The 19,562-nt window shown below is 54.8% G+C and overlaps 1 protein-coding gene across 7 annotated transcripts in view; it reads left to right on the forward strand.

The window, feature by feature from the left end:
* LOC119955783 (torsin-4A-A-like) overlaps nt 1-4,424 on the forward strand; it is a 120,178-nt gene extending 115,754 nt beyond the window's left edge. For all 7 annotated transcript variants that reach the window (XM_038782348.1, XM_038782345.1, XM_038782344.1 and 4 more), the window contains one exon: nt 1,859-4,424. In XM_038782348.1, the coding sequence (XP_038638276.1) occupies nt 1,859-3,169 (1,311 nt within the window). In that variant the 3' untranslated portion in view covers nt 3,170-4,424. The remainder of the gene's footprint in view (nt 1-1,858) is intronic.
* Nucleotides 4,425-19,562: the final 15,138 nt, after the last annotated feature.

Below are 19,562 nucleotides of genomic sequence, written 5' to 3' on the forward strand. Positions count from 1 at the left end.
GAGAAGAACTTGTATTTGCGCAACTGGTTTTAGTCAGAAATATCCAAAAGCAGTCGAGTCGTTAGTTGAAAAAGAAAAACAAGTTTGGGTTATGCAGAATGAGCAGTGAGATGAAGCTCTTTCAAAGAGTTGGCATAGAAAAGATGGGCTGAATGGCATCCTCCTTTGCTGTATCGTTTTGCGATGCTATGATTGTTCTGTTAGTTAAATCCAGGATGTTAAGGTATGGTCCAGAGAGCTCATGAATCCACATAGGTTTGCAGAGGCTTCAGGAAGTAGGCTGACACAACTTAGCTCTCTCCCATTCTGGACACACAGTCTGCACTGTGCTGCTGCCCCAGGCTCAGGAGATCGATTGTCACAGCTCTCTGCTCTTGGAACCACTTTCAATCTCCTCTCCTGTTTGTGGAGACCCTGGCCTGGTGAGAACCCTCAACTTTGACCCGTTGGATTGGCCGCCCTTCCTGTACTGAGTGTGTGTGTGTGTGTTGGAGGGAGGGCGGGGGAGGGGAAATCTCGCTGCCGAGCCGAAGCTTTTATGAACAGGACTTCCTGATATTGTGTCAACAGCAAACACTTTCCCAGCACTGCCTGCCCCGTTTCTGTCAGCTTGCCTCTGGTGAGGGGAAGGGGGATCTTTCCAGAACCTTTCCTCAGCAGAGGCACACATGTAGAGGCTATGTGACAGGACACATTGGGAGTGCAGAACTGAGATAAAATGGCCTTTTCTTGGATTCACCTGAGGAAGCAGCAGTGCTCCGAAAGCTAGTGATTGGAAACAAACCTGTTGGACTTTAACCTGGTGTTGTAAGACTTCTTACTGTGCTCACCCCAGTCCAACGCCGGCATCTCCACATCATGAAAGGTGGGGAGCGGCACGGCGATTTGCAGACGCCGGGCTGGAGACCCTGTTGACACCATGGAGGAAAGGCGGCCCACCCTGTTATCCGGGGTGGGAAGGAAGCTGCCACTGGGCCTGGGCGCAGGTAGCAGAGGCTGTGAGCGCCGTGAGGCCCAATGCCAGGATGGCCAGCAGTGCCGGAAAAGCTGCACAACCTCCTCAGGGCAGCCAGGGTGAGGAGGCAGCACTGAGCCCCTGACACAACCCCCCCATCTCAAACACCCGTAGCCCTCACCCAGAGGGAGACCGAAGCTCACCCGCTGGCAGTGTGTTCGCTACCCACCCAGCACCACATGACAGCACCCATACCAGCCACCACGGCCACGTGCCCTGGCCAGCTTCCCATCCCCTGTGCTGTCAGGATTTCTGTCTCTTCCCCCCACCCACCCCCACCCCCCGCAGGAGAAGGCAGGGCATAACTGCAGGGAGAGAGAAAAGACCGCAGAGGGACCACTGGACCTGGTTGGTGGGCACGTAGAGAGGGCACTCACCTAGGCACAGATTGGCATCGGGCAGCCAAGTGAGACCCCATTGCATTGCAGTTTCCCATGGCATACGAGGCATGACCCCCACCCTATCCCCATACCACCTCCATTACTGTCCTTGGAGCACATGGTCAACAGGCTCATGGGTTTTCATCTAAGTGATGAAGGGTCATTGTTGATGTCCAGATTTATGACTGTAGCATTTCTTTATCTTGTGTCCCACCAATTCTTGCTTTTTCCACATCCCTGCTTTTCATCCCTCCATCATTGACGGCCCTTAGCTCTGGAATTCCCTCCCTAAAGGGCTTCCCGCCCTCTCTCCATCGAAAGATGCCTCTTTAAACTCATCAGTTTGGCCAAGCTTTCAATAAATTGGCCCCAATATTTCCACATGTGGCTTGGTGTCACCTGCGTGAAGCGTGCTTATTACATTAAGGTGCTATATCAATGCAAGTTGTTGTTGTTGTTGTAGGTCCAGCAGGCCCTGGGCTGCGAGGGTCAGGAGGCGGTGATGGAGGTCACACAGCCCCCAAGGGAGCCCGCGCACAAAGCCCTGCCCGTCACCAGGCAACAGATCTCCACGGTGACATCCCCGCTGAGAGCGGCCTATCGCATTCGCCACAAATACCTGAGCATGAAGAGGAAGCAGGTGGCCGCCGATCACAATGAGCCCGCGGGGCTCAAGGGTACAGGGAGCAGGGCCATCGGCCACTACCTAACCCCCAAGGGGCAAGAGGCCTCGGAGCGAGGCCTGAGACACAGAACCAAGGCAGCCGAGTACTTCACCTTCGAGAAAATCCCCCCCAAAACCATGAGGAGGCGTCGCTCCAGCAAACGGCCCAAAGTGCTGTACCCCAGTGACAGCAAGAGGTACCTGCCCGAGAAGAAGAAAAGCAAGGCCAAGAACTGCCTCTTCCTCCTGATTCTCATTGTGTTCTTTCAGATCTACAATGCCATTGAGAACCTGGATGACAACGTGCTCAAATACGACCTGGCCGGCCTGGAGAAAACCCTCAAGAGGGAGGTCTTTGGGCAGGCGGTTGCCATCGACAGCCTGATGGATGTACTCAATGACTACCTGGCCACCCACATTCACAACAAGCCGCTGGTCCTGTCCCTCAATGGCCCGGTGGGGGTGGGCAAGAGCCTGGTTGGCAGGCTGCTGGCCAAGCACTTCCGCTCGGTGCTGAGTGACCACTTGGTTTACCAGTACTTTGTGCTGCATCACTGCCCAGAGCAGGACAATGTCACCGGCTGCCTGCAGGAGCTGGCGGGGGGCATCACCGATATGGTCAGCCGGGCCGAGGAGGAGGAGAAGATCCCACTGCTCATCTTCGATGAGGTGGAGTTCATGCAACCAGCCCTGTTGGACTTCCTGCAAAGCTACTTCAGGCCCGACCAACCCAATGAATTTCTCAACGCCGTGTATGTCTTGATCAGCAACTATGGGCAGGGGGAGATCACAAAGTTTGTCCTCCAGAACGCCTCCAGCGGGATGATGAGGCAGACGACAAAATCGCAAGAGCTTCTTTTCATTGTCCAATCCTTGCTGACCCATTCGCACCCACTGTGGGAGCACGCAGATATTGTACCCTTCACTTTACTGGAGAGGACCCACATACAAGACTGTTTCCTCGAGGAGATGATGAGAGAGGGTTTCTACCCAGACACCAGTCAACTGGACGAGCTGTCCAGAGAGTTGAACTATTACTCTGTGGGCAAGCGCCAGTACTCTGTTCATGGCTGCAAGCACGTTGGCTCCAAAGTGAATTTGTTGCGTTGAACAGCCAGAGCCCAGGCTCCCGTCCCGTACACCAGGCCCAACAACAAGGCGAGGTCCGGCTAGGTTCCCTCGATGACACGTCTCCTCCTGTCACACGGAGTCAGACTTTCACTAATAATTCTGGTGGAGCAGAGCAAACCAACGTGCCTAAAGGAAGGTGTCCGCTATTCACCACTGCCCCCAGTGTCTGTCCGTGTTCACCAGTGTGACTGACCAGCTTACCTGGTGAAATGTTTATCCACATCGGAGGGTTGGAGGGAGGGTGGGGGCGTTGGCGACAGGATGGTCACGATCCATGACACTTTATTAGCTGCCAGTCACTGTCCAGCTGAAAACTTTTTGTTGTGACGGCGAAGTCACCGTTTATAACCTCCGGGTGCTCCGGTTTTCTCCCACAGTCCAAAGATGTGCAGGTTAGGGGGATTGGCTGTGATAAATTGCTCCTTATTGTCTAAAGGTTAGGTGGGGTTACAGGGATGGGGCAGGGGAGTGGATCTGGGGAGCAAGCTCTTTCAGAGGATCGGTGCAGACACAATGGTGGCCTCCTGCACTGTGCAGATTCTGTGATTCTACTCGTGAAAAGGGAAAGAGAGTGAATGCTGGCTTCAACCAGACAAATATGGTATTGCCGATAAAACCCCTCACTCTAGACATCCCCTCCCTCTGGACAGACCCTCATTCTGGACAGTCCCTTATTCTAGATAGCCCCTCACTCTGGACAGCCCCTCACTCTGGACCGAATCTCACTCTGGACAGAACCTCACTCTGGACAGAACCTCACTCTGGACAGAACCTCACTCGGGACAGCCCCTCACTCTGGACAGAACCTCACTCTGGACAGACCCTCACTCTGGACAGGCCCTCACTCTGGAAAGACCCTCACTCTGGAAAGACCCTCACTCTGGAAAGATCCTCACTGTGGACAGAACCTCACTCTGGAAAGACCCTCGCTCTGGAAAGACCCTCACTCTGGAAAGACCCTCACTCTGGAAAGACCCTCACTCTGGAAAGACCCTCACTGTGGACAGAACCTCACTCTGGAAATATCCTCACTCTGGAAAGACCCTCACTCTGGAAAGACCCTCACTCTGGAAAGACCCTCACTCTGGATAGACCCACATAGAGTCAAACATCGCAGAAAAGGCCTTTCGTCCCATCGAATCTGCACTGACATTTCCATTTTCCAGCATATGTTCCATATCATAGAACATAGAACAGTACAGCATAGTGCAGGCCCTTCGGCCCACGATGTTGTGCCGACCATTTATCCTCATCTAAGATCAACCTAACCTACACCCCTTCAATCTACTGCTGTCCATCTGCCTGTCTAAGAGTCGCTTAAATGTCCCTCATGACTCTGACCTCTGCTGGCAGTGCATTCCACACACCCACCACTCTCTGTGTAAAGAACCTACCGCTGACATCTCCCATGTACCTTCCTCCAATCACCTTAAAATTATGTCCCCTCGTGACAGCCATTTCCACCCTGGGGAAAAGTCTCTGGCTACCCACTCCATCCATGCCTCTCATCACCTTGTACACCTCTATCAAGTCACCTCTCTGCCTTCTTCGCTCCAGTGAGAAAAGCCCTAGCTCCCTCAACCTTTCTTCATAAGACACACCCTCCAATCCAGGCAGCATCCTGGTAAATCTCCTCGGCACCTTCTCCAAAGCATCCAATTCCTTCCTATAATGATGCGACCAGAACTGGACACAATATTCCAAGTGTGGTCTAACTAGAGTTTTATAAAGCTGCAGCAAAACCTCGCAGCTCTTAAACTCAATCCCCCTGTTAATGAAAGCCAACACACTGTACGCCTTCTTAACAACCCTATCAACCTGGGTGGAAACTTTGAGGGATCTATGTACGATCCCTCTGTTCCTCCACACTTCAAATAATCCTGCCTTTAACCCTGTATTCAGCATTCAAATTCGGCCTTCCAAAATGAATCACTTCACATTTATCAAGGTTGAATTCCATCTGCCACTTGAATATGATGGAGTTGCTTTGCTCAGCCGAGTGATTTTAAAGGTTGTGAGGTTTCAGCCTCCTCACTCTGGACACTCCCTCACTCTGGACACTCCCTCACACTGGACACTCCCTCACTCTGGACACTCCCTCACACTGGACACTCCCTCACTCTGGACACTCCCTCACACTGGACACTCCCTCACACTGGACACTCCCTCACTCTGGACACTCCCTCATCTGGACACTCCCTCACAATGGACACTCCCTCACACCGGACACTCCCTCACTCTGGACACTCCCTCACACTGGACACTCCCTCACACTGAACACTCCCTCACACTGGACACTCCCTCACACTGGACTGTCCCTCACTCTGGACACTCCCTCACACTGGACACTCCCTCACTCTGGACACTCCCTCACAATGGACACTCCCTCACACCGGACACTCCCTCACTCTGGACACTCCCTCACACTGGACACTCCCTCACACTGGACACTCCCTCACACTGGACTGTCCCTCACTCTGGACACTCCCTCACTCTGGACACTCCCTCACACTGGACACTCCCTCACACTGGACACTCCCTCACTCTGGATACTCCCTCACTCTGGACACTCCCTCACTCTGGACACTCCCTCACACTGGACACTCCCTCACTCTGGACACTCCCTCACACTGGACACTCCCTCTCTCTGGATACTCCCTCACACTGGACACTCCCTCACTCTGGACACTCCCTCACACTGGACACTCCCTCACACTGGACACTCCCTCACTCTGGATACTCCCTCACACTGGACACTCCCTCACTCTGGACACTCCCTCACACTGGACACTCCCTCACACTGGACACTCCCTCACACTGGAGACCCTCACTCTGGACACTCCCTCACTCTGGACACTCCCTCACTCTGGACACTCCCTCACTCTGGACACTCCCTCATTCTGGACACTCCCTCACACTGGACACTCCCTCACACTGGACACTCCCTCACTCTGGACACTCCCTCACTCTGGACACTCCCTCACTCTGGACACTCCCTCACTCTGGACACTCCCTCACTCTGGACACTCCCTCACACGGGACACTCCCTCACACTGGACACTCCCTCACTCTGGACACTCCCTCACACTGGACACTCCCTCACTCTGGACACTCCCTCACTCTGGACACTCCCTCACTCTGGACACTCCCTCACACTGGACACTCCCTCACACTGGACACTCCCTCACTCTGGACACTCCCTCACTCTGGACACTCCCTCACTCTGGACACTCCCTCACACTGGACACTCCCTCACTTTGGACACTCCCTCACTCTGGACACTCCCTCACACTGGACACTCCCTCACACTGGACACTCCCTCACTCTGGACACTCCCTCGGTCTGAAAAGGACCTCTGGACAAGTCCTCACTCTGGACAGGTCCTCACTCTGGATCTCCTTCGTTCAGGACACTCCCTCACTTTGGTCAGCCCCTCACTCTGGACTCTCCCTCATTCAGGACACTCCCTCGTTCAGTACACTCCCTCACTCTGGACACTCCCTCACACGGGACACTCCCTCACACTGGACACTCCCTCACTCTGGACACTCCCTCACACTGGACACTCCCTCACTCTGGACACTCCCTCACTCTGGACACTCCCTCACTCTGGACACTCCCTCACACTGGACACTCCCTCACACTGGACACTCCCTCACTCTGGACACTCCCTCACTCTGGACGCTCCCTCACTCTGGACACTCCCTCACACTGGACACTCCCTCACTTTGGACACTCCCTCACTCTGGACACTCCCTCACACTGGACACTCCCTCACACTGGACACTCCCTCACTCTGGACACTCCCTCGGTCTGAAAAGGACCTCTGGACAAGTCCTCACTCTGGACAGGTCCTCACTCTGGATCTCCTTCGTTCAGGACACTCCTTCACTTTGGTCAGCCCCTCACTCTGGACTCTCCCTCGTTCAGGACACTCCCTCGTTCAGTACACTCCCTCACTCTGGACACTCCCTCGTTCAGTACACTCCCTCACTCTGGACACTCCCTCACACTGGACACTCCCTCATACTGGACACTCCCTCACACTGGACACTCCCTCGCTCTGGAAAGGACCTCTGGACAAGTCCTCACTCTGGACAGGTCCTCACTCTGGATCTCCTTCGTTCAGGACACTCCCTCACTTTGGTCAGCCCCTCACTCTGGACTCTCCTTCATTCAGGACACTCCCTCGTTCAGTACACTCCCTCACTCTGGACACTCCCTCACTCTGGACACTCCCTCACACTGGACACTCCCTCACTCTGGACACTCCTTCACACTGGACATTCCCTCACTCTGGACACTCCCTCACTCTGGACACTCCCTCACTCTGGACACTCCCTCATACTGGACACTCCCTCACACTGGACACTCCATCACGCTGGACACTCCCTCACGCTGGACACTCCGTCACTCTGGACACTCCCTCACACTGGACACTCCCTCACACTGGACACTCCCTCACTCTGGGCACTCCCTCACACTGGACACTCCCTCACACGGGATACTCCCTCACACTGGACACTGTGTCTCTCTCACACTGGACACTCCCTCACTCTGGACACTCCCTCACACTGGACACTCCCTCACACTGGACACTCCCTCACACTGGACACTCCCTCACTCTGGACACTCCCTCACACTGGACACTCCCTCACTCTGGACACTTCCTCACTCTAGACACTCCCTCACACTGGACACTCCCTTACACCGGACACTCCCTCACACTGGATACTCCCTCACACTGGACACTCCCTTACACCGGATACTCCCTCACACCGGACACTCCCTCACACTGGATACTCCCTCACACTGGACACTCCCTTACACCGGACACTCCCTCAGTCTGACGATGTTCTTCACTCCAGTGGACAGTCCTGTATTGTATTCACATTGAGTTGGTCCTGGAAAAGAGAGTAGTGCTCAGCCATGGTCACATTGTCCATAGGGCAGTGAGACGATAGAGTCAGTGAGAACCTCATGTTGAACATGACACCCCCTATCAGCCGTACTCCATTGTGAAGCATTAGTTAGCTCTCCCAGGAAGAGGGTTTAGCTCTCTCTATTCCACTGGGTCAGTGTGATAAGAGATTCGATCACTGAACACATGCTGAGTGTAATCTACTTTCTAATTTGTGTTGCCATTTTGAGACTGATAATGACTATGTTGTTTATACCCATTCACTCCCCTATGAAAAGAGAATGGGAGAAGTGTGTGGGCTTCTTTGCATAGGATTCAAATTCTGTTGCAGTTCAGTGTAATCTGCAATCTGAATTAAAGATCTCACTTCCTCCTAATATCCAGATCTACTCTGAAAACAGTCACTGTGTGCAGCTCCCAGCTACAGTGTAATGAGCAACACTGAAGAGAGTTAAAAACATTGGGCTGGATTCTCCGTTTGGGAGACTAAGTCCCCACGCCGGCGTGAAAACGCTGGTGTTTGACGCCTGGAAAACTGGCGCGAAACGACCCCCGATTTTCCGTTTTGCTGGGGCTAGCAGGGAAGCAGCGTAGAGCCCCCAGCTCTAGCTGCCGATATGGCCCGGAGCATTGCCGGCTCCATGGCTGTGCATGTGCACTGCAGCGGCCGTGCCGTTCTTCATGGTGGACTCGGCCTGCGGACCTGAACCGCAAAAATAGCACCCCCCCTTCAGCCGCTCGCGCGCCCCGAATAAGGCCCCCCCCCCCCCCCCCCCCCCCCAAACTGTGGCATTGCCAGACAGAATCCGCAGCCGTCCGGCTAAGTTCACAACGACCAGAGTCCCACGCCATTGGGAACTCGGCCGATCGGAGACGGAGCATCGCAGCTGCGCCTCATGGAATTGCCTGAGGCTGTCGATGCCCCGCTTTTCAGGGGGTGGAGCATCGGGGATTCTCCGCCCCCTCGCCATTGGAGAGCTGAGATTTCAGCCCACTCAATCCAATTTCATTCAAATCAGTTGATCCTGTCCCTATTCTGTCTTTACAGGCCTTCACCGTCACGATCCAGTCCCAGGCCCACGTCAGCCAGGGCCTTGCTGATTCTCTCCCCCTTATCTCCCAACAGCAACTTCTTCAAACCCTGGCAGCTCGCCTGACACCCCCCTGCCCCCCCCCCCCCCCCACCACCCCACCCCCACCACCCCACCCCATGCTAAAATCATCCTGCCCTCGCACTGGCATTGTGAGGAAAAGGAGCATTTTGTGGGAGGAGGTTCAACATCTGTCCCTCCCACCCCAAGCAAAACTTCCACAGAGAAATCAAAAATTAAAAACAATTGAGAATGGCCAATCCACTCAACCTGCACATCTTTGGACTGTGGGAGGAAAGCGGAGCACCCGGAGGAAACCCGCACAGCCACAGGGAGAACGTGCAAACTCCACACAGTCACCCGAGGCCGGACACAAACATGTGTCCCTGGCGCTGTGAGGCAGCTGTGCTAACCACTGTGCCAACTTGCTAAGCATGAATTACATAAGGTTACATGGGATGCAAGGCACCACAATAGGCCAATCAATCCAAACAATCGATGCTGCTATTTATAAGCCACTCGAGCTTCCTCTATGAGTTTGGGAAATGGGTAATTGTCCCATGAGGAAAATTGGAGGAATGATTGAAAAGCTCCATAATGTGCCATTATGTGCTCTCATTTCCATTGAAGGCCACAGCAGACTTGACTTGGTGCTATAAGAATTGATACAATGCGAATAGTGCCTGGTTGAAGCAGTTCTGCCTGCCCCCTCAAGCCACCCCCTTCCTCTTTAGCAACACTTTGTTCGATGATGGAGCTAGTCCGTGGTGTACTGACCTCCTAAACACTCTCTAACAAGTGTAAAGAGATCGGGCAGAAGCCTGCAGAGCTCCCGGTTTGCCTCCTTCTCAAGGAGGGTACCGTTTAAACCGCCCTACAGATTTGGTTAGCACTGTTGCTTCACAGCGCCAGGGTCCCAGGTTCGATTCCCGGCTTGGGTCACTGTCTGTGCGGAGTCTGCGTGCTCTCCTCGTGTCTGCATGAGTTTCCTCCGGGCACTCCGGTTTCCTCCCACAAGTTCCAAAAGACGTGCTTTAGGTAATTTGGACATTCTGAATTCTCCCTCAGTGTACCAGAACAGGCGCCGGAATGTGGCGACTAGGGGCTTTTCACAGTAACTTCTTTGTATTGTTGATGTAAGCCTACTTGTGATACTAATAAATATTATTATTGATTCGGGGTTTCCTGTTTATCAGCACCTCAGAGGAATAGGTGCACAACCGACCCTGCACTTTGGGAGCAACATGCTTTTACAGAATTCCCGCTTTATGTCATGTGAACCAGCACCTTTTCCTGCTCCGGTGATTTACAAACATAAAACAAACAGATCCCACTGGCTGGAATTAGGAATCTACCCCCTGCTTTCTCAGGCTGTTCATTCTGAGTTTCTGCAATGTATGACAGGCCTGGATTTCAGGCCTTCTCGAACAGGCCTAAACTGCTGTAAAATAAAGCCAATTGTCCCACTTGGGTGAGGGACAGTTTAGTTTAATTTTGTGATCTGTGGACCATGTACTTTAATTATTCTTTGCGTGTGACTGATGAACACGGCAGCAAGTATTGACATTCCGGGTACTGAATGCTTCCTCCTGCTCCACCTGAAATGTTTTCACCACTTCTGTAATGGAGAAGTGAATAAATGTACGGATTTGTTACTGGTTACTGTCGGCTAAGAATAAAGGAAAAGCTTACAAGCTTCTGCATTCACAATCTACTTTCCCATTTGCAAAAGTTTTGAAAAGCCTCTCCTGTCGCAGTTTGGTTTGAAGCATTATCTTGAGGGTGGCCATTTTGTGGGGTGAGGTGGTGGTTTGGGTGCACCAGGCACACCCAGATTCCCCATGTTGGCTGTCAGCAGGCTTTGCCTAATTCATGGAGCTACAGCGCTAACTGCCCACCCGCACAGCCCCTCCCGGACAAGTCACGCCAGACTGTGAGAGGTAGATGGTACACTGCACTATCTAACTGTGCCTATTGGATGATAGTCGGATAGAAGGGACAATGACATTGAGGGGGGGGGGGGGGGGGGGGAAGGGTCGGGAAGCTGATGTGATGCGGCCAGCTCAGGATGTTTGAGGGACGATGTGATTGAGGGAGGGTATGTGGCTGAGGGAAGAATGTGGCTGAGGGAGGTTATAGGGCTGAGGGAGAGGATGTGACCGAGGGAGGGTATGTGGCTGAGGGAAGGAATGTGGCTGAGGGAAGGAATGTGGCTGAGGGAGAGGATGTGACTGAGGGAGGAGATGGGGCTGAGGGAGGAGATGGGGCTGAGGGAGGGAGTGGGGCTGAGGGAGGGAGTGGGGCTGAAGGAGGATGTGACAGGAGGGTTTGGGGCAGAGGGAGGGATGGGGCTGAGGGAGGGGATTGTGCTGGGGAGGATGTGACTGAAGGAGGGGTTGGGGCTGAGGGAAGGGATGGGGCTGAGGGGGGATGTGACTGAAGGGGTTGGGGCTGAGGGAGGGAATGAGACTGAGGGAGGGGAAAGGGCTGAGGGAGGGGAAAGGGCTGAGGGAGGGGATAGGGCTGAGGGATATCATTATCTTGGCGTGTGATTTCACACTCTTATATAAAGGATTTACGGACAAGAGAGGCCATCAGACTCTGTAATGAGCTAATGGGTAGTCAAACAAGAATGTCCGCTATGACAATGGATCGCGAGTGCGTCAACCTGTATGAACAGGGGCACCCTGTCTGTTCCCACTAATAGGTTTAATTCTGAATGGGACAATGTAATTAAGGCGAAGTGTGAGTGTATCCCTCTGACTCCGTGCTGGCAGTTTTCCCCTCAGTCTGTTTAACCCCTAAATTGCCCACTACATATTAAATCCCATTTCTAGACCCAATTTCCAAATACCTCTCATAACAGTAACCTTTGTCACCTTGCAACCATGTCTCTATAATGCTTATCATATATTTATTTATATTTATTTTGCCAACAATTCATTTATCGTCTTAGAAATGCTGCCTTTAATCCTGGCTCTTTTACTATTTTTACCTGCTCTGACCTTATTTACTGGTGCACTCCAATGTTTGTTCACTCTGTGCCTTCCTGTCACACTGGTTATTAATACCCGTATCGCTACCCTGAACCATTGCCTTGACTGCTCTCTTTAACTTTGCAAATTACCCTCACAGAAAGGGTAGGGTTGGAGAGACAGGAGGAGGATAATTATGGAAGGGGCAGGACGGTTAATGGTGGTGGGGGAGGATGTGTAATGGTGGAGGGGGAGTAAATGCTAGGGTAATGATGGAGGGGGAGAGAGAGAGAGGGGGTAATGGTGGAGGGGGAGGATAATGGTGGGAGGGGAGGGTAATGGTGCAGAGGGAGGGTAATGGTGGAGGGGAGGGTAATGGAGGAGGGAGGTGAGGGTAATGGAGGAGGGAGGTGAGGGTAATGGAGGAGGGGGAGGTGAGGGGAGAGGGGTGGGTAATGAGGGGAGGGGAGGTGCTGGTAATGGAGGAGGGAGGTGAGGGTAATGGAGGAGGGGAGGTGCTGGTAATGGAGGAGGGGAGGTGAGAGTAATGGAGGAGGGGAGGTGAGGGTAATGGAGGAGGTGAGGGGAGAGGGGTGGGTAGGGAGGGGAGGGGAATGGCGGAGGGGGAGGGGAGGGTAATGGCGGCGGGGAGGGGAGGGTAATGGGGGAGGGGGAGGGGAGGGTAATGGGGGAGGGGAGGGTAATGGCAGCAGGGGAGGGGAGGGTAATGGCGGAGGGGAGGGTAACGGCAGAGGGGAGGGGAGGGTAATGGTGGAGGGGGTGGGAGGGTAACGGTGGAGAGAGAGGCAGGGTAATGATGGAGGGGACAGTGATGGTGGAGGGGGGTAATGATGGAGGGAGGCAGGGTAATGGTGGAGGGAACGTTAATGGTGGAGAGGGAGGGGAGGGTAATGGCGGCGGGGGGTAATGGTGGAGGGGAGGAGAGGGTGATGGAGGGGGAGGGAGGGTAACGGTGGGGCGGTAATGGTGTAAGGGGAGGGTGGTAATGGCGTAAGGGGAGGGGGTAATGGTGGAGGGGGAGGGGAAGGTAATGGTGGAGGGGAGGGTAATGGAGGAGGGGGAGGTGAGGATAATGGAGGAGGGGGAGGTGAGGGTAATGGGGAGAGGGGAGTGTAATGGCGGAGGGGAAGGGGAGGGTAATGGAGGGGAGGGGAGGATAATGGTGGAGGGGGAGGGGAAGGTAATGGTGGAGGGGAGGGTAATGGAGGAGGGGGAGGTGAGGATAATGGAGGAGGGGGAGGTGAGGGTAATGGGGAGAGGGGAGTGTAATGGTGGCAGGGGAGGGTAATGGCGGAGGGGAAGGGGAGGGTAATGGTGGAAGGGGAGGTTTGGGTAATGGTGGAAGGGGGAGGGTAATGGTGGAGGGTGAGGGTAATGGTGGAGGGGGAGGGAGGATAATGGAGTGGGAGGGTAATGGTGGAGTGGGAGGGTAATGGTGGAGGTGGACCGGAGGGTGATGGACGGGGAGGGGAGGGTGATGGAGGGGGAGGGGAGGGTAATGGAGGGGGGAGGGGAGAGTATTGGAGGGGGGAGGGCAATGGAGAGGGAGCAATGGAGAGGGAGGGAAGGATAATGGTGGAGGGGGAGGGGAGGGGAATGGTGGAGGGGAAGGGAGGGTAATGGAGGGGGGGAGGGCAATGGAGAGGGAGGGAAGGATAATGGTGGAGGGGGAGGGGAGGGTAATGGGGGAGCCGGGTAATGATGGAGGGGGTTGTGTGGAGGAGGTGTTTGGGTTTATGTGTGGGGATGGTTTGATAGACCAGCTGTTCTATTAGTATGCATAATTTCCATCAACCTGTCGATCAAAGTTGCACTGAGAGAGGTACTGTGGTGGGGAGGAATGTTAAAGATCTTCACCAAATCCCCCCACACCCCTGTCCCCATCTGTAAAAGAATGAGGGGCATGTGGTATGAATGGGAGCACTGCCATTGGTGCAGAGCACTGGTTTCCCATTGGCTCTGGCTGGTCAACGAAGTACATCAACGGCATCTCCTGACTACTAGACAACAGTTCCCTGGTGAGTCCCTCGATGAGTTTTACCGGGCCCTGACGGCTCTGGGGAGAATTTGCGCCTGTCCCCAAGTTTCTGAGACAGAGCACATGGAACTTTTAATCAGAGACGCTTACGTTGCCGGCATGCAATCCCCCTCTATCCGCCAACGATTACTGGAGAAGAACGCCCTCAGCCTAGCTGAGGCACGGACCCTCGCAACCTCCCTGGAGGTCGCCGACCTGTAGGCCCGAGCATACGCCCCCGGCCGCGCGGCAACCACAAGATGGCACGCGCCACCTCCATCCTCCACTGACCCCTTCCCCCCCTCCCCCCCCCACCCCCCCCCCCCCCCCCCACCCCCCCAGGCCTGCGCTGCGGGACGCTCCAACAAGCTAACGGGGCCCTGCTGCTATTTTTGCGGCCTCTCCAAACACCCCCGCCTGCGCTGCCCAGCCCGCTCCGCTCTGTGTAAGAGCTGCGGGAAGAAGAGCCATTACGCTGTGGTCTGCCAGACCAAGTTGGTCGCTGCTGTTCCGCGCAGCGACCGCAGATCGCCCCCCCCCCCCCCCCAGGCCCTCACAGGGCCCAGCGCCACGCACCATCCTCTCCGACCATCTCCCAGCCCCGCAACAGGCCCACGGACCTCCCTACCCCCGCTCCCGGCTGCCCTGACCGGCCCGCAGACGCCGCTGGCATTGCCCCCCCCGCCGCCACGAGGTTCCCACGGGCGGCGCCATCTTGGGCCCCGGACGCCACGTGCGGGTCATGGGCGCCGCCATCTTGGGGCCCCGGCTCCACGTGCGGGTCCTGGGCACCGCCACCTTGGGGCCCCGATCCCACATGCGGGTCCTGGGCGCCGCCATCTTGGGCCTACACGGAAGGCCCTGCCAGCGATTACTCTGCCACCGAGGAGGATCTGGAACTCTCGCCACGACTTGCTTCCATCACGCTCGACCAGTCGTGACCACGCACGCTCGCCAAGACTACGACAACGATCCAGCTCAACGGGCATGAGGCGAAATGCCTACTGGACTCCAGGAGCACGGAAAGTTTTGTCCACCCCGACAAGGTAAGACGCTGCGCGCTCCCTATCCACCCAGTCAAACATAAGATCTGCAGTGCAACCTACAAAGCTTGACCTTCCAATTCGGCGGCCCTATTCCCCCCCTTACAGTTTGCAGCCTCGCGTCCCTCAAAGTGGATCCCACTTCCTTGTTTGCTAATCTCACCCCAGATTGTAAACCTGTCGCCACTCGGAGCAGACGATACAGTGCCCAGGACCGGACCTTCTTCGGGTCCGAGGTCCAGAGGCTCATTAAGGAAGGAGTTACCGAGGCCAGCAACAGTCCCTGGCGAGCCCAAGTGCTGGTAGTTCGGACTGGGGAGAAAAACCGGATGGTCATTGATTACAGTCAGACCATCAACAGGTTTACGCAGCTGGACGCGTATCCTCTCCCCCGTATTTCCAATCTGGTTAACAGGATCGCGAAGTACAAAGTTTTTTCCACGGTACACCTTAAGTCTGCCTACCACCAGCTCCCCATCCGCGCGAGTAACCGCAAGTACGCCGCATTTGAGGCAGATGGGCGCCTCTACCACTTCCTCAGGGTTCCGTTCGGTGTCACAAATGGGGTCTCGGTCTTCCAACGGGAGATGGACCGAATGGTCGACAAGCACGGTTTACGGGCCACCTTCCCGTATCTCGATAACGTCACCATCTGCGGCCACGACCAGCAGGACCATGACATCAACCTTCAAAAATTCCTCCAAACCGCGAAACTCCTTAATTTAACTTACAATAAGGATAAGTGCGTGTTTAGCACCGACCGTCTAGCCATCCTTGGCTACGTAGTGCGTAACGGAGTGATAGGCCCCGATCGCGAACGCATGCGCCCCCCGATGGAACTCCCTCTCCCCAACACCCTCAAACGCTGCCTGGGCTTCTTCTCCTATTACGCCCAGTGGGTCCCCAACTACGCCGACAAAGCCCGCCCCCTCATCCAGTCCAACTCGTTTCCCCTGTCGATGGAGGCCCGCTAGGCCTTTAGCCGCATCAAAGCGGATATCGCAAAGGCCACGATGCATGCTGTCGACGAGTCCCTCCCATTCCAAGTCGAGAGCGACGCGTCTGACGTAGCTCTGGCGGCCACCCTGAACCAAGTGGGCAGACCCGTGGCCTTCTTCTCCAGGACCCTCCACGCTTACGAAATCCGCCACTTCTCGGTGGAAAAGGAGGCACAGGCCATAGTTGAAGCTGTGCGATATTGGAGGCACTATCTGGCCGGCAGGAAGTTTACCCTCCTCACAGACCAACAGTCAGTAGCTTTCATGTTCGATAATGCACAGAGGGGCAAGATCAAGAACGACAAGATGGCAGTGGCAGATCGAGTTGTCCACGTACAACTACGATATCTTGTATCGTCCTGGGAAGCTCAACGAGGCTCCCGATGTCCTATCCCGCAGTACCTGCGCCTGCGGCAGATTGACCGCCTCCGCTCCCTCCACACGGACCTCTGCCATCCAGGGGTCACCCGTTTTTACCACTTTATCAAGACCCGCCACCTGCCCTACTCCGTTGAGGAAGTCAGGGCCGTCACCAGGGACTGCCACATCTGCGCAGATTGCAAACCGCACTTCTACCGCCCCGAACGAGCGCATCTGATCAAGGCATCCCCCCCTTCGAACGACTCAGTATAGACTTCAAGGGTCCCCTCCCCTCCAACAACCGCAACATATATTTCTTGAGTGTTATTGACGAGTACTCCCACTTCCCTTTCGCCATCCCCTGTCCCAACATGACCACAACAACCGTCATAAAGGCCCTCCTCTCCATTTTCTCCCTGTTCGGTCACCCCGCGTACATCCACAGCGACCGGGGGTCCTCCTTTATGAGTGACGAACTGCGTCAATTCCTGCTCAGCAGGGGCATTGCCTCTAGCAGGACGACCAGTTATAACCCCCGGGGTAACGGTCAGGTCAAGCGGGAGAATGGCACCATCTGGAAGACCATCCTGCTGGCCCTATGGTCCAGAGATCTCCATATCCCCCGTTGGCAAGAAGTCATCCCCGACGCCCTCCATTCAATCCGGTCTCTTCTCTGTACTACCACTAATCAAACACCTCAGGAACGTCTTCTAGTTTTCCCCAGGAAGTCTTCCTCAGGATCCCCTCTCCCGACATGGCTGGCCACCCCCGGGCCCATCTTGCTCCGGAAGCATGTGCGGGTGCACAAGTCCGACCCGTTGGTTGAGCGAGTCCAGTTACTCCACGCCAACCCGCAGTATGCGTACGTGGAGTATTCCAACGGTCGGTAGGATACGGTCTCGCTTCGGGACCTGGCACCCGTCGGCGTGCGGCCTTCTCCCCTTACATCAACACCTCCCCCCCAACCCCAATTCCCCCCAGCGCCCCCACGACCCAGCGCACAGACCCCCTCTTCCCCGATCACAGCATCTCCACCACCGGCCCGGGGTACGGAGACACATCTACGACTGACGCTCCCGGAGGCAAGGACGACCATCGGCCCGACATCACCGGCTCCACTGCGACGGTCCACCAGAACACCACGGGCACCCGACACGCTGATCGTGTCCATCTGATGCAACCATGGGACTTTATTGTAATTTTTTTTGCACCCTACTGTATTCAGTTTTGTTCATTTTGCCACGAGCCAGTGGGCAGCCCCCATCTTCTCTTTTGTCTCTACTCATACCACCAGTCCTCGCCTCCCCTCTCTCTCTTCCCTTTACAACACCCCCCCCCCCCCGCCTTCTTTCTCCACAAGGGGTGAATGTGGTGGTATGAATGGGAGCACTGCCATTGCTGCAGAGCACTGGTTTCCCATTGGCTCTGGCTGGTCATGTGCCTCTCGTCTGATTGGCTTGGACTAGTCATGTGACTGCTCACCAATTGGTCGAGAGGCAAGTAGACCCCGCCTCCGAGGCTGGGTATAAGTACCCAGAGTTCCCAGCGGTAGGCCTTTCTTTGTAATCGACCACCGGGCTAACATCTAGCTGATTAAAGCCCAAGTTTGGACCTTCATTGTGCCTCGCGTCCAATTGATGGTACATCAGGGCATAGATAAGATGGTCACATCTGTAAAGCTCGAGGAAGCTCCACAGTGTGATCCAGCTCATTGTCGAATACTGAAGCTTATTGTGATCTTGACTGGTGCTTGACACTCCGGCACAGGGGGCCTGATATCTGGCCACGAGACACTGAGGTCAGTGTAGGGGTCCGGCCATTGTCGTGTCTGGGGAGGGACTATGAAATGAAATGAAAATAGCTTATTGTCACGAGTAGGCTTCAAAGGAAGTTACTGTGAAAAGCCCCTAGTCGCCACATTCCGGTGCCTGTTCGGGGAGGCTGGTACGGGAATTGAACCGTGCTGCTGGTCTGCCTTGGTCTGCTTTAAAAGCCAGTGATTTAGCCCCGTGTGCTAAGCCAGCCAATGAATCATGGTTCCAGTCCATCACAATGGGATTGACCCTCACAATCAGCCGGCCCGAGGTGAATTGGACAGAACTCTGGCGCCTCATTGAGGGCAGCCCAGTTCCCCAGCTCAGTTAACCTCTGAACCTCCAGACACTGCGTTCCTCACTGGAATGTACCAGGGTTCGAAACAGCCCCTCACACTTGCTCAGCCCTATGCTGGGTCGAGCCTCGCCTGATTTGAGTTACATTGAAAGATGTAGGTCTCTGATACCAACATGTTCTAGCTGCATAAGATCAGATTCTGTGGTCAAAGTCCTTTGATAAGGGAATACAAACATTTCAGCTTTAAGTGAGTGCTGCTGATAACCAGACCTGAAACTGTTCGATCCATAAATAGAAATTTGTTTTATTGGTACAATCTCTACATTGCTTTGAATGCAGATGCCAATTTGTCCTTTTAATATTCATCAATCAAGGATTCAGATACAGGGGTCAGTATACCCGGATACTCAGGGGTCAGTGTTTGGGTACAGGCGGCAGTATACCCAGATACACAGAGTCTGGGTACAGGCGTCAGTATACCCGGATACACAGGGGTCAGTATACCCGGATACAGAGAGTCTGGGTACAGGGGGTCAGTATACCCGGATACTCAGGGGTCAGTGTTTGGGTACAGGCATCAGTATACCCGGATACACAGAGTCTGGGTACAGGCGTCAGTATACCCGGATACACAGAGTCTGGGTACAGGGGGGTCAGTATACCCAGATACAGAGAGTCTGGGTACAGGCGTCAGTATACCCGGATACACAGAGTCTGGGTACAGGGGGTCAGTATACCCGGATACACAGAGTCTGGGTACAGGGGGTCAGTATACCCGGATACACAGGGGTCAGTGTTTGGGTACAGGCGTCAGTATACCCGGATACAGAGAGT

This window comes from Scyliorhinus canicula, chromosome 21, assembly GCF_902713615.1.
Source record: "Scyliorhinus canicula chromosome 21, sScyCan1.1, whole genome shotgun sequence".
Classification (NCBI taxonomy): Eukaryota; Metazoa; Chordata; class Chondrichthyes; order Carcharhiniformes; family Scyliorhinidae; genus Scyliorhinus; species Scyliorhinus canicula.